Genomic DNA, 14,460 nt, shown 5'->3' with positions numbered 1-14,460 from the left:
CCAATCCCCAATTTTTGCCCCAGATCCCTAAATGGCCCCCTCAAGGATTGAACTCACAACCCTGGGTTTAGCAGGCCAATGCTCAAACCACTGAGCTCATTCCTCTGCCAGGAGCAGAACCAGAGCCTGGCTGCGGCCCGCCGGGGAGCTGCACAACCAGGAGCCCAGAGCGCCAAGGGCTGGGCCTCAGGCTCGGCTGCTTCCGAGCTCCAGGCAAAGGGGATTTGGGCAAACTGGGCGAACCGGTAACGGCCACGTCTTCCTGAGGGTCTGGGTGGCGCGACGGGGCCCTGATCTCGGTTAGGGTCTGGGCAGCGCCCGGCCTGACAGAGCCCTGGTCTCGGTTGGGGTCTGGGCAGCGCCCGGCCCGACGGGGCCCTGGTCTCGGTTGGGGTCTGGGCAGCACCCATGGGGCCCTGGTCTTGGTCGGGGTCTGGGCAGCCCCCGGGCCACCGGGGCTCTGGTCTCGGTCGGGGTCTGGGCAGCCCCCGGGCCACCGGGGCTCTGATCTCGGTGGGGGTCTGTGCCAGGTAATATTCCAGGGGAATCTGTGGGGATTGAGGGGCCCATTTACACCCTCCATCAGCACAGTAAGTGGCGTTTATTAGGTGTATTACGGTAGCGCCCAGCCCCCACCCCGTGCCAGGCGCTGCACAGACCCAGAACTAAAAGCCAGGCCCTGCCCGTTGCGCTGCCCCTCTCCGGGGGCTCCCCCTGGGTCCTGTGGGCTGCCGCGAGGCAGGAGAAGGCAGCCTGGCAGGAGTTAATTCGCAGCGGCTGGTGACCGGCTCTCGGGCCTGGTTCTAATTTAGCTGCTGCTCCCGGCTCTTGGTGCATTTTTGCTTGGAGCTGAAACGTTACACGCAGAGTTTGTGGCTAGTGATAATGACGTGGGTTTGAGCTTCATGGGTGGAGCCCAGCCGAGATCGGGGCCCCGTCGCGCCGGGCGCCGCCCAGACCCCAGCCGAGATCAGGGCCCCGTCGCGCCGGGCGCCGCCCAGACCCCAGCCGAGACCAGGGCCCCGTCACGCCGGGCGCTGCCCAGACCCCAGCCGAGACCAGGGCCCCATCACGCCCGGCGCCGCCCAGACCCCGGCCGAGATCAGGGCCCCGTCGCGCCGGGCGCCGCCCAGACCCCAGCCGAGATCAGGGCCCCGTCGCGCCGGGCGCCGCCCAGACCCCAGCCAAGACCAGGGCCCCGTCGCGCCGGGCGCCGCCCAGACCCCAGCCGAGACCAGGGCCCCGTCACGCCGGGCGCTGCCCAGACCCCACCCGAGACCAGGGCCCCGTCACGCCGGGCGCCGCCCAGACCCCAGCCGAGGTCAGGGCCCCGTCACGCCGGGCGCCGCCCAGACCCCAGCCGAGATCAGGGCCCCGTCGCGCCGGGCGCCCCCCAGACCCCAGCTGAGATCAGGGCCCCGTCGCGCCGGGCGCCCCCCAGATCACAGCCGAGACCAGGGCCCCGTCGCGCTGGGCGCTGCGCAGACCCCACCCGAGACCAGGGCCCCGTCGCGCCGGGCGCCCCCCAGACCCCAGCCGAGACCAGGGCCCCGTCGCGCCGGGCGCCGCCCAGACCCCACCCAAGATCAGGGCCCCGTCACACCGGGCGCCGCCCAGATCCCAGCCGAGATCAGGGCCCCGTCGCGCCGGGCGCCGCCCAGACCCCAGCCAAAACCAGGCTGGGGTTCGGATGCACCAAATCACTGTGGTGCTGCCGGCCGCAAGGCTCTGCTGCCAAACCCGGGCCCCGATCCTGCAGCCCGGACTCCACCAGGCGGCCGAGGTGGGGGGCAGATCCTGGAAGGGTCGGGCCCTCGGCCTGCACTGGGGCTCCAGGGGAGGGCGCAGGGAGAGTTGGGTTTTGCTCCTGCCTCGGCCCTGCCTGACTGGGGGGCAAGTTACATCATCCTGCTGGCTGTCCAGTTACACTGCACTCGAGGGTCGGGGTCTGGGCAGCACCCCGCCCGATGGGGCCCCGGTTTTGGCTCCAGCTGCTCCCCCCTGCCCCCCCGGGGTAGCCGGCGAACCCAGCTGCGTCGATTCCTCACCCCGCTCGGCTGGGTTTCGGCTCAGAGGCCCAGGGCAGAAGGCGTCGCTCTGCAAACAGCCCAGCTCCCGTCTTTCCCATTGCTGGGGGCTCCAGCTCTGCCCTGACGCCCGGGGGAGGGCGCCCTGCCCCGCAGAGGGGGCTCGGCCCAGCGGGTGCAGAGAGGGGCCGGCCAAGGGACATTTATCCCTGGCCTCACGAGCCCCACGGCGCCAGGGCTGCAGCCAGATGCATGGGGCACCACCCTGAGCTGGTGTTTCGCTCGGTTGTGCCCGTCTGCTCCTGCCAGGGCCCTGGGCTGGGCCGCCCCAGAGCTGAGCAGCTCTAGGGCCGGATAATCCCCCCTTCCTGCCCCCGAACGGGCCCAGCTGGACCCAGTGACTTGCCCGGGGGCCTGAGAGAGGCCTGGCGCCAAGCCGGGCATTGAACCTGAGGTCCCGGCCTCCATCTCAGGGCCCCTCGTCCCCCTCCCCACACCTGGCAGCTGCCGGGCCCCAGGCCTGCTGGGGCGACTCGCAGGCAGTGTCACTTCGCGAGGGTCCCATCCGGCTGCCTTGCCGAACCCCACCCGCATGGCCTGAGACACCTGGGTTCTTTCCCCTGCTCCAACCATAGGCAAGTCCTGCCTCAGTTTCCCCTCCCACCCTGCCTCTAGCTAGTCTGGGAGCTCTTTGGGGTCTGGACAGTCTCTCGCTGCGTGTCTGGGCAGCGCCAGGGCCCGGATCTCAGACAGGGACTGGGCAGCACCTGGCACCAAGTGGGGGAGCCCCAGATCTCAGCGCTACCATAATACACCTAATAGTAACTAATTCACATCCAGCCCAGCCCCTAACCCCTGCTGTCCCCCACGGCCATCAGCAACTCCTGCCCAGGTGCCCGCCTGTCAGCAGCGCCTGCCCCCCAATTGCCCGTGCACAAGCCGGGCCCCCCGGCACAGCTGTCTGTCCCCTCACCGCTCCAGCTGTTGGGTCTATCAGGGCTGGGTGCTATCACCCAGCACACGCCGCCCTGGCATGGGCCTGGCAAGATTAGATGCCACAAGCTCCAGCGAAAGGGGGCGGGTGGGTGGCGGGGCCTGGCTCTGCCACTGGCCTGCGGGGGGGGGGGGTGTCCTCAGTTTCCCCTCCAAAGCCTTGGCGAGCGTCAGCTCGACAGGCAGGGATGTGTCTGCCCAGCGCTCAGCCCGAGGGGGCCCCCACATTCCTGGGGGGCTGCATGGGGGCTGGTGGGCAGAGGGGCCCCCAGCCTGGCTGGGGGTGTCTGCACAGGCCCCCCCCTCCGCCCCCCACCCTCACTCGACCCCACTGCAACACAAACCAGACTCGGCTCCTGGGAATTCAAACAATCCAAAGGTTTTGGGTTTTATTGTTAAATCGCTTTATAAATAAACCCCCAGCCGGCGCCTCTCCCCGCGGTCCCAGCCGGCCAGACGCGGGGTGGGGGGGCAGGCCCGGGGTGGGAGGCTACGGAGGACGCTGAGGGGAGACCATGTCCCCCCATGTCCTGCCCAGAGCAAGGCAGGAGCCAAATCCAATGGGGTGCATGGGAGGGGAGGGGAGGGAGCTGGGGGGGGGCAGCAACAGCTTCACCCCTCCCCTACCTGGTATTTAATGTGGGGGAGAGTTTCCAGTTTGGGGTTAAGGCCGGTGGCCCAGACCGGGAAGGGGGAGGGGCACAGCACCAGTGATTTGAAGGGGGCAGGGAAGGTCTGGGCTCCCCCCCAACTCCCCATCCAGGCCCTGCTGGAGTTGAGGGGGCAGCAGGGCCCCACGCCGGACACTCTTGGCCCCCCCAGGGTACAGCTGGGGGGTGGGGGGGCTCGCACTGACACTGCAGGGCCTGGGGAATCCCCTGCCCACCCCACAGGTGGAGGGCCTGGAGTGGGACCTAATGGAGGGGCCCATGCCTGGCAGCCCCCCCCCCATCTGTGCCCCTTTGCTGGGGGTACCGCCTGCCCCACTGCCAGTAGACCAGCCCCCTCTCCCCGACTCACGTGGAACAGCCTCATGGCTATGCTTCACCCTGCCCCTGCTTGCCCTCCCCATTTAACCAGATCAGCCCCCCAGACCACCCCTTCAAACCATGGGTTAATGAACGTCCCAGAGGGGGCCCCCCGCTGGGGGTCAAGGAAGAGATAGCAGAAGCGGGGGAGAGGAAGGCTCCCCAGGGTGAGAAAAGAAACATACAGAGGTGAGTGGGGCGGGAAGTGGGGCACCCCCCCTCCTTCCACTACAGCTAGGGCCGGCCCAGGCACTTGGGGGGTTGGAAGGCTCCAGCTGCCCCCCCCAGCACAGGGATTGGGCAGAGGCTGTGTCCCCCCCTCCCCCCAGAGGGGTGGGGGAGCAGGATCCTCAAGCACCACAAGGGCCATAGGGCCCCTGGCTTTGGCGCAGGGGGGAGAGGACTCCTGGGTTCTGTTCCCAGCACTGGGAGGGGGACTCCATGGCCTGCCCCATTCTCTCGCCCCAGGAACCAGCCAGCTGTGCCATTTGCCATGGGGGAGGTGGGGGTGATCTTGGCCTGGTGCCGCTTCGCTGCCCGCATTTGGGGGATCCGCAGGGGGAGATGCTCGGGGGGCAGCTTGCTGAGCTTTGGTCCAGAGGCAGGGTCCCTGGCAGGATTGGGGCCACCCAACTTCTACCGCTGGCTGCTAGGTAAACAGGCCAGACAGCCCGCCTGGCTCCTGCAGCACCGGGCACAGGCCGCGGGAGAGACACCAGACCCGAGTCCTGGCGCCTTGCCCTTAACGCCCCGGGCAGCAGAAGGCAGCGGGAAGGGGCGGAGAACGACCCTGATACACCACGGACACCTGGCATTTGACTGGGTCGAGTGGTCTCCCCGCAGGCCCGGCTGGGGGCAGAGTTTGAGAGTGGGCCTGGACCCGGGGGAGGCGGCTTGGGCTGGCTCCATACGGGGGGCTCAGCAAGGCACTCTGGAGGCTGGCAGGGTGTGTCCCCCCAGGCTGGAAGAGCGGACGCAGCCGGTCCAAGGTCCTCGGTGATCCTGCTGGCTCCTCCTAGCCCTCCAGCTTGTGGAGACTAGACCTGTTCAGAGAGTTTCTGGTGGGGGCGAGGGGGGAAAGCCTCTAATTAATCCAATGGGTGAAATTAACATGTGGCAAATCCGCCCCCTCCCCGGCGGGTGGGGGACCCTGGGAACTGCCAGGTGTGGCGAGACCCCAGGGAACAAGCCAACCCTGGATTCCCTGCTCAGGGAAGGGAGTGGAGTGTAGTGGTCAGAGCAGAGAGCCAGGACTCCTGGGTCCCATTCCTGGCTATGCCACAGGATTCCCTGCATGACCCTGGGCACGTCCCATCTCCTCACTGCCTCAGTTTCTCCTCTTGTCCTGTGCGTATTCCGGCTGGGCACGACCTGGGGACGGTCTCTCCCTGTGTCCGGGCAGTGCCTGGCGCCGGGGGGTGCTCACCGGTGGGTGGAGCGCGGGACGGGCGGGGCGTAGAGCTGGGGGATCCGGCGGCCCAGCAGGGGCTGCAGCGACTCCCGGAGGCGCAGGAAGTTCCGTTCCAGCTCCCGGTGATACTCGCGCTGGTCCGGCCCGATCAGCGCCTTGTTCTTACGCAGGGCGTCTTCGCACCTGCAACCGAGGGGCGGGGCTCATCACCACGGCCAACGGGGGTCCCAGAATGCACTGCTTCGCCCCAGCTGAGTGCAGGGCCCAGGGCTGGGGGGCTCGGAGCCCCACGGAGGGAGCGGGGGGCAGGCAGGGGCCAGGACCCAGCCCCCCACCTCCTGGGGATGAGGCCAGCCCTGGCGAAGGGTTGTGCCGGTGGGGGAAGCGGGGGGCCGGGGGGGAGAGGGGGGAAGCGGGGGGCCGGGGGGGAGAGGGGGGAAGGGGGGGCTGGGTGCTGGGGGGGGGGGGGGCCGGTACCGTTTGGTGAAGTCCCTGAAGCAGAGGCGCAGCTTGTTGTGGTGCCGGTAGAGCCGGGGGTCGTCCGGGATCTCGGCCAGGAACACCTGGGCCACCTCCAGCGGGCCCTGGGCAATGGGCAGTGGGTCAGCGCCCGGCCCCGCCCCCTGCTGGCCCGGCCCCGCCCCCTGCTGGCCCGGCCCCGCCCCCTGCTGGCCCAGCCCCGCCCCCGCCCGGCCCAGCCCCGCCCCCGCCCGGCCCAGCCCCGCCCGGCCCCGCCCCCTGCTGGCCCGGCCCCGCCCCCGCCCGGCCCGGCCCCGCGGTGCCCCAGCATGACTCAACTCCTGGCGCAAGGGCCAAAGCGGCCGTGGGGCGGGGGATGTGGGGGGGGGCACCGGCGCAGCCCCAGAAGGGGGCGGGGGGGAGGATCGAGGCCCCCTCCCGGCCCGTGTCCGCTGCGTGACCCCCGACCCCCCTGCCCTGCCCGGGGCCGCCCCACCTGGTTGACGGTGGTGCCCACGCAGCCCTGCAGCACCATCTGCAGCATCTTGGCGTCGGCCGGGTCCTGGTGGGTGGCGAAGGCCAGTTCCTGCGTCTTCTTCTGCATGTCCTCAATGGCCACCTCGATGGGGGTCAGGATGATCTGGGTGCACCGGGGGGGGGGGGTCAGCTCGGCCCCCCAGACCCCCGCAGCGCCGAGCCCCCCTCCCAAACCCTCGCCCACGGCGCCCACCGCTGAGCCCCCGCCTCCCCCCCCGCAGCCCGGCGCCCACCGCCGAGCCTCCCTCCCGAACCCCTGCCCACGGCACCCCCGCCGAGCCCCCCTCCCGAACCCCCGCAGCCCGATGCCCACCGCCGAGCCCCCCTGCCGAGCCCCCCGGCGGCACCTCCTCCTTGTGGACGACGGGCAGGCGGGTTCTGAGGTAGGGGAAGGCGTGCGAGGTGGCGAGCAGCGTCTTGCGCTTGAACTGCTCGTGCAGCTCCCCGTGCGCCCGCCCGTCCAGCGTGAAGGGCGTGCAGAAGAGGAAGCTGCGCAGACCGTAGTTCTTCTCGAAGTAGGTGACCCGCTCCTTCAGCTCGTAGGTGTCGAAGAAGGGCTCCACATAGGTCAGCTGGATGTAGGCCTGGGGGGCGGGGGGGGGGGCCGTGAAGGGGGGCACAGCCGGGAATCTGCCGCCCAGCCCCAGGGAGCCCCATGACAGGAGGACCCGGCCCACCCCGCCCTCCTCACGGCCCCGGAGCTGGGTGACACTGGGCGAGTCCTTGTCCTGCTCCGCGCCTCGGTTTCCCCTCCTGCCTTGTGCCTACTCAGACTGGGAGCTCCTTGGGGCAGGGCGGGTCTCGCTGTGTCCATGCAGTGCCCGGCACGATGGGGACCCCCAATCTCGGCTGGAGTCTGGGCAGCACCCGGGGCGTGACAGGGGAGGGAGGGGGTCCAATCTCAGCCGGGGGCCCCAGGCACTGCCGTATACCCCTACCCTTGGGTCCCAGCTTTACCTTATTGGGGTCCAGCTTGGCCTTGTCCACAGGGTTCGAGTCCTTGATGATCTCGACCAGGTCATCCCCGAAGCGTTCGGCGTAGAACTCCTGGGGGCGGGGGGGGGGAAGAGACCCCCCCGTTCTATGGGCCTGGGCCTGGAACTGGCCAGTTTCCAGCCAGGGTGCCTCTGGCCGTCACCCCGGGGGGTGGCCCCAGAACAGCCCCAGGTCCCCCAGCCTGCAGCCTCCCTGGCTGGCAGCAGAGGGACCACGGAGGCCCAGTGTGTGTAGAAGGGCCCCCAGCCCCCCACCCCGCTGTCCCGGGGCAGAGCTGCCCAAGCTGCAGACAGAATTCGTCTAGGTGCCCAGAGACCACAATGATGGGCAGAGGGGGCATGGGCGCCTGGCGATCAGAGGTCCATGGGGGGGCACCCAGGCAGCATCCCATGCAGGGGGGCGGGTTACAAGCCGGGCTCCCAGGAGAGCTGCCAAAATCCAGCAGGATTCCCACCCCTCCCCCATTGGCCACTGCGGGAAGCTGGGGGGCAGTGTGAGGGGCAGAACCAGCCCATGGAACTCCAGCCAGGGAGGCCCGAGGGGGAGAGCAGAGCCATTTCCAACCGACCCGCAGCCCCCAACTACCCCAGCCCTGGGCTCCCCCCATCCTGCCAGTGCCCCTCACTCCGACCCGCAGCCCCCAGCCACCCCAGCCCTGGGCTCCCCCCATCCTGCCAGTGCCCCTCACTCCGACCCGCAGCCCCCTGCTAGCCCATTCCTGGGCTCCCCCCATCCTGCCAGTGCCCCTCTCCCTGCCCCTGCCTCACCTCCAGCCGGTGGGAGATCTCGGCCAGCTTGGTGATGGACGGCTCTTTATAAACAAACTCCTGCTCGTCCAGGTCCCCGAACTTGCTGCCGTAGAATCCGACCCGGAAATACGTCCCGAACATGCGCTGGGGGCCTGGGCAGAGCGGGGCCGGTGAGCCTGGGCGCCGGGCCAGGAAAGGCCAAGAGCCGGTGGCCGCAAGCCTCCCTTAACTGCAGCCATCTCCGGATACAGCAACAGCTTGCGGGCAGGGTGGGGAAGGGGCGGCCATGGTGCTGCCATAGGGGAACCCTGGGACCTGACTGGCGGGGGTGGGAAGGGAGGCTGTAGGGGGCAGTGGGACCTAATGGTTACAGCAGGACGCCTGGGTTCTCTCCCCAGCTCTGGGAGGGGAAGTGGGGGCTAGTGGTTCGACCCCACCCAGAGCTAGGGAGAGAACTCAGGAGTCCTGGCACCCGGCCCCCTGCTCTAACCACTAGATGCCCCCTTCCCTCTCAGCAGGGACCCAGGAGCTGCTCTCTGACCCTGCTGCCCACCCTGCGGGGAGCCGGCCGGGCTGGGGGAGCCGGGCACAGCAGGGAAACCCGCGGCCTTGCCTGGGCGTTGCTGGGCGCGAGGCTCCGAGGCCGGACCCAGAACCCACCAGGCTCGGGGGTTCCCAGGGAACGGCCTCCCCAGTCCCTTCCCAGGCACTCGGCTGCCATGGCCGCACCCCCACACGGACGCTCCCCTCCATCCTCCAGCACAATCCTGCCCTCAGGACCCCCAGGGCACCCCTTCACCCGTCCCTGCTGAGAGTAGAGCCCCCCTCTCCCTCGGTAGCCTCGGGGCCCTGGCTCAGGCCCCGTCCCTACGAGCTTTTCTCCGGCTCCTCCCCTGCATCCCCCCCCGACCTGGCTTTGCTCCCTGGCTGGGAGGTTCCTGCAGCTTGGAGGACATGGCCCAGGGCACGCCCCCAAATTGGTGGCACGCCCCAGGGGGGCAACTTACCGCAGCATCGAGGTGGGGGAGCAGCAGCGGGCAGGACCGGCAGCCGGGGAGAGAAGACGAGAGGCAGCAGGTTAGTAGGGGGCAGGGGGTGGCTCCTAGCGTGGCGCTGGGGGGCCCAGGGCCTGGCAGGGGGGGCCCCCGGGACAGATCGGCCCCCCCAGTACGGTAGAGCTGAAACCACAACAACCATGCAGCCCCCATCTCCCCCGGGGCACTGCCATCCCCAGCCACCTCCACTTTGACCCCACGTACAGAGGTGAAAGGTCACCGGCATCACACCTGGGGTCACCCGGGGCACACTGGGGCAGAGGGGCTGGGGGGGGCTGCACCCCCACCCTGTATGGGGATTTCCTGCCCTGGCCCACAGCTCTTCCCAGCCAGGGCTACCTGGCCCCCCAGTCTGGAAGTGGGCGCGAAGCAGGGACCAGCCGAGACCTGCTAACTCATCACACTCAGGACAACCGCCCACGGTCGGGGTCACTTGCAGCAGGGAGAGCAGGGCCACTAACCGCTAGGCCCCACTCCCCTCCCCGAGCCAGGGAGAGAACCCAGGAGTCCTGGCTCCCAGGCCCCGCCGCTCTAACCGCTAGGCCCCACTCCCCTCCCCGAGCCAGGGAGGGAACCCAGGAGTCCTGGCTCCCAGCCCCCGCCACTCTAACCGCTAGGCCCCACTCCCCTCCCCGAGCCAGGGAGGGAACCCAGGAGTCCTGGCTCCCAGTCCCCGCCACTCTAACCGCTAGGCCCCGCTCCCCTCCCCGAGCCAGGGAGGGAACCCAGGAGTCCTGGCTCCCAGCCCCCAACGCTCTAACCGCTAGGCCCCGCTTCCCAAGCTGGACAGCGTTAGAAACAGACCATTCCACCAGGCAGCCCAGACCATGCACGGGGCAGGGGGGGGCATGCGCGGGGGGGGGGCTGTGAGGGTGCTGCACACACAGGGCTGGGGGGAGGGGGTGGGCGCACACACACACACACACACACACACAGTGTCCTACCTCCCAGCCAGCGCTCTGACAGGACGGGCGCAGAGGGGGGCGAAGAGAGCAGGAGAGAGAGCTCGTCAATTGCCGTCGGGACCCCCCCCGCCCCACAGGATCGCACCCACAGCACACCCCAACCCCCCCCCCCCCCGGACGCTGCAGGTGGGGCTCGGAGGGGAGGCCTGACCGATCGGAAAACACTGCCCCCCTGGGGAACTGGGGCAACCCCGAGGCAGCTCCCCACTGCAGCCAGCTGGGCACCACCCACTTCGCCTTCAGCGGGAAGCTGGGGTCCCCTCCCCTACAATTCACATCTCTGCCACAAGGGGGCGCTCTCACCAAGGGGCCACGCCCACACTCTGCCTCAGCCGAGCAGCCGGCTAATAGAAGGTGCTCCACGGTGCAGAGGGGGAAACTGAGGCACAGACAGGAAGGGACCTGCCCAGAGATGCGGGCAGACAGTGGCAGAGCCAGGGAGAGAACCCAGGAGTCCTGGCTCCCAGCCCCGCCACTCTAACCACTAGACCCCCACCTCCCTTCCCCGAGCCAGGGAGAGAACCCAGGAGTCCTGGCTCTCGGTCCCAACACCACCCACTGGAGCCGCCCCCCTCCAGGACCCATGGCCCCGAGGCTGCAGGGCCCCGGCCCGCGCGGCCCCCCAGCTGTGCCCGCCGGCGGGGGCTCACCTGGCTGGTGATCTTGCCGAAGGCGTCCTGCAGGTTGCCGTGCAGCGCAGCCAGCTTCTTGAACTCCCGGTTGGCCTCGTGGATGGGGATGAGGATCTTGTAGACCTCGTTCACCGCCTCGTACAGCCCGCCCTGGGGGGGTCAGACGGGGACCGCAGCCCCCCAGCCACGTGAGCAAAGGGGGCAAATAGTCTGCCCCCTGCCCAGCTCCCCCAGGCCCAGACACCCCCTCCAAACGCCCCACGCACTGCCCCTTCCGCCGCCAGGGGCAGGCTCAGGGCCACGCTGGCTCCCTCCCTCGGCCGGCGGCGGCAGTAGGGCCGTTCCCTGGCGCTCACCATGGTGAAGAAGGCGGCCGCCTGCTCCAGCAGCCCCACCAGCCCCAGCTCAGTGAAGAACTTCCCGGAGCAGATCCCCTCCTCGTCCGGGGCCAGCACGTCGTCCGAGACGGCCGACTCCTCCAGCACGTTGGACGAGATGCCCTGCCGGAGACGGGCGGTGAGCGGGGTTGGGGGGCCGAGAACCCCCCGCTGCTCCCCACGGGCGGGCAGGTCAGCAGGCAGGCCTGCCCGGGGATGGGGCAGGGAGGAGGCTCTAGTGTTAGAGGGGTGGGGGGGCAGCCAGGACTCCTGGGTTCTCTCCTCAGTTCAGGGAGGGGAGCGGGGTCTAATGGTCAGAGCATGGGGCTGGGGGCCAGGACTCCTGGGTTCTCTCCCTGGCTCTGGAGGGTTGGAGCGGAGGGCAGGGGCTGGAAGCCAAGACTCCTGGGTCCTCTCCCCGGCTCTGGAGGGGAGCTGGGGCTGGTGGGTTGGAGGCCAGGACTCCTGGGTTCTCCCCCCGGCTCTGGAGGGGAGCTGGGGCTGGTGGGTTGGAGCCGGGGGCGGGGGCTGGAAGCCAGGACTCCTGGGTTCTCCCCCCAGTTCAGGGAGGGGAGCGGGGTGGGGTCTAGGGGTCAGAGCATGGGTCTGGGAGCCAGGACTCCTGGGTTCTCTCCCTGGCTCTGGAGGGGAGTTGGGGCTGGTGGGTTGGAGCGGAGGGCGGGGGCTGGAAGCCAGGACTCCTGGGTTCTCCCCCCGGCTCTGGAGGGGAGTTGGGGCTGGTGGGTTGGAGCTGGGGGCGGGGGCTGGAAGCCAGGACTCCTGGGTTCTCCCCCCCAGCTCAGGGAGGGGAGCGGGGTGGGGTTTAGGGGGTCAGAGCATGGGTCTGGGAGCCAGGACTCCTGGGTTCTCTCCTTCTCCCCCTGGCAGGGGTGGTGTGTCTGGTCAGCACTCGAGGCGGCACCGGCCCCGATCTCCTCTGCCGCCCCCCGCTCACCTGGAAGGAGACGCAGCCCACGGGCAGGTAGCGACAGTCCTCCAGCATGCTCAGGTACTCGGCCACCAGCGCGGCCGCGTGCACCAGGCACTGGGCCGCCTCGGCGTGGTTCCCCTGCGACGAGTGCTTGGCCGCCATGTTCTGCAGCCACGTCAGCCGCAGGTCCGGGGAGTTCTGGTAGCCCTTGGCGATCCTGGGAAAGAAACAGGGGCTGAGAGCCAGGACGCCTGGGTTCTCCCCCTGGTCCGGGGGCGGGACGGGACGACTAGTGGGTTAGAGCGGTGGTGCGGGAGGGCTGAGAGCCAGCCCGGGGAGGGGAGAGGGGGTCTAGTCGGTTGGAGTGGGGGGCTGGAACCCAGGGCTCAGTCCGTTAGCTTGTGACAAGTCTCCCCTCTGCTCCTCAGCCCCCCACTTCTCTACTGGGAGGTGCCACTCCCAGGGAGTTGCAGGGGGGGGGGGCTGTATTCCTGCCTGGACAGTGCTGAGCAGTGCACGGGGGTGGGCAGGACCAGGAACCTGGCTGGGGGTGGATGGGGTGTGGGGGAGGACGCTGGAGGAGCAGGCTGGGGGCGTGGCCATGGCTGGGGGCGTGGCCGGGGCTGGGTAGGGGGCGTGGCCGGGGCTCTCACCTGTACATCAGGTCTATCAGCATCTCCGGATCCTCCTGATGCTCCTTCATCTTGACGGTGTCGGTGAGGATCATGTGCAGGTTGAAGACGAGGTCCTGCACCTGGGGGGGACAGCGGGGGGGCCAGGGCTCAGACTCCCCCCTCCCCGCCCATCACCCCCCACTGCCAGTGCCGCTCCGGGAGCGTGGCTGGGCCGGGGCCCCCAGCAGAGCTGGCCACGCGCCGGCCTGCCACAGGGGGCCAAGAGTCGAGGAGCCCTTGGCTGGACCAGCCCCAGGCTGTTGAGGGGACCCTGTGTGCCCTCCCGCTACCCCCAGCTGGCACCCACCCGGTACCCACTCAGCTACAGGAATGGGCCCTCAGGGGGCACAGCGGGGGAGCCTGGCTGGCTGGGGGCCTGTCAATCAGGGCAGGCCCCCCCCGCTCAGGGAAGGTGCCGTGCAGTGGGCTTCCCCCCCCCTCCGTACCTGCTCGGCGAAGCTGCTGTCCCGCAGCCCGGCGTCCTCCTCGGTGTAGGTCAGGATGGTTTTCAGCGAGCGCCGTAGATGCTCCTCGTTGAAGTTGGACGAGGTCCCGACGAGCGAGGAGAGCGACATGGTCACCTGCATCTTCACCCGGGCAAAGTTCTGCGGGGGGGAGGGGGAGGGGCTGAGCCGAGGAACCTGCGGCGCCCCCTGCTGCCCAGCTGCTGGCACGGGGGTGAGGGCAGGGGATGCCCAGGCAGCCCCTGGGATCCCGCCGGCTGGCTGTGCCCGAGTTCCCTGGCAGCCCGGAGCCTCCAACAAACCACCCCCATCTTCCCCTTGCAAAGGAGCCGGCGGCGTGCCCCAGACAGCCCACCCAACGGCTGCGCTCCACCCCAGAGACAGCCGCATGGCAGCGGGCGGGGAGTGGGGCCGTGCCCAGCGGGGGGGGCTGCACTCACGTGGCCGATCTCGAAGTTCTGGCGCATGAGCAGGTAGAGGGAGGCGCTGGCGTGGGTGCGGATGGCAGCCACCCGGCTGCTACAATGCCGCAGTAGCCGCAGACACAGGTCGGCGCAGAGCTCCGTGTCCTCCTCGAACAGCATCTCCGGGAACTGCGCCGCGGGGAGAGGGGTTACAGCCGCCCTGGGAGGCCGGGACGCCTGGGTTCTCGCCCGGCGCTGGCAGGGAGCGGGGTCCAGGGGCTGGAATGTTGGGGGGGCGCTGGGAGCCAGGACGCCTGGGTTCTCGCCCGGCGCTGGCAGGGAGCGGGGTCCAGGGGCTGGAACGTTGGGGGGGCGCTGGGAGCCAGGACGCCTGAGTTCTCGCCTGGCGCTAGAAGGAAGCACTGGCAGCCAGGACACCTGGGTTCTCGCCCGGCTTGCTGGAGGGCCCAGCAGCTGCGGCAGCGGGTTGGGTTCCCATCCTGGCTTCACCACTCCCTCTGGATGGAGTCACACAAACCCGGGCGTGACCTCCCCAGAGCCGGCCTGGCCCAGCCACCCGTGGGACGGGCCCAGGCGAACCCACCCTGGACTCCGATCTCCCGCTGCCCAGGGGCCCCCATGGGCAGACAGAGCCCTTCTCCCCGCTGCCCAGTCACCCCGTCCACCCCCCCGCCAGCTCCCCGCGGGCCATCGATCTCGGGGCCCCTGGATCGACCTGCCCCGGCTGGGCTGGGCTG

General features: G+C 69.7%; 1 protein-coding gene across 1 annotated transcript in view; it reads right to left on the bottom strand.

The window, feature by feature from the left end:
* Positions 1–3,383: 3,383 nt before the first annotated feature.
* Positions 3,384–14,460, bottom strand: part of DOCK6 (dedicator of cytokinesis 6) — a 55,693-nt gene continuing 44,616 nt past the window's right edge. The window contains 14 exon segments of the mRNA XM_073318253.2: positions 3,384–5,106; positions 5,475–5,642; positions 5,937–6,043; positions 6,415–6,558; positions 6,803–7,039; positions 7,413–7,502; positions 8,219–8,344; positions 10,200–10,214; positions 10,871–11,002; positions 11,209–11,352; positions 12,185–12,377; positions 12,814–12,914; positions 13,281–13,439; positions 13,739–13,891. Coding sequence (XP_073174354.1) covers positions 5,064–5,106; positions 5,475–5,642; positions 5,937–6,043; positions 6,415–6,558; positions 6,803–7,039; positions 7,413–7,502; positions 8,219–8,344; positions 10,200–10,214; positions 10,871–11,002; positions 11,209–11,352; positions 12,185–12,377; positions 12,814–12,914; positions 13,281–13,439; positions 13,739–13,891 — 1,812 coding nt within the window. The 3' untranslated portion in view covers positions 3,384–5,063.

The sequence above is a fragment of the Lepidochelys kempii genome, chromosome 20, assembly GCF_965140285.1.
Source record: "Lepidochelys kempii isolate rLepKem1 chromosome 20, rLepKem1.hap1, whole genome shotgun sequence".
Lineage (NCBI taxonomy): Eukaryota > Metazoa > Chordata > Testudines > Cheloniidae > Lepidochelys > Lepidochelys kempii.
Note: the sequence above shows the minus strand (reverse complement) of the source record. Positions and strands in the feature narration are given on the sequence as shown.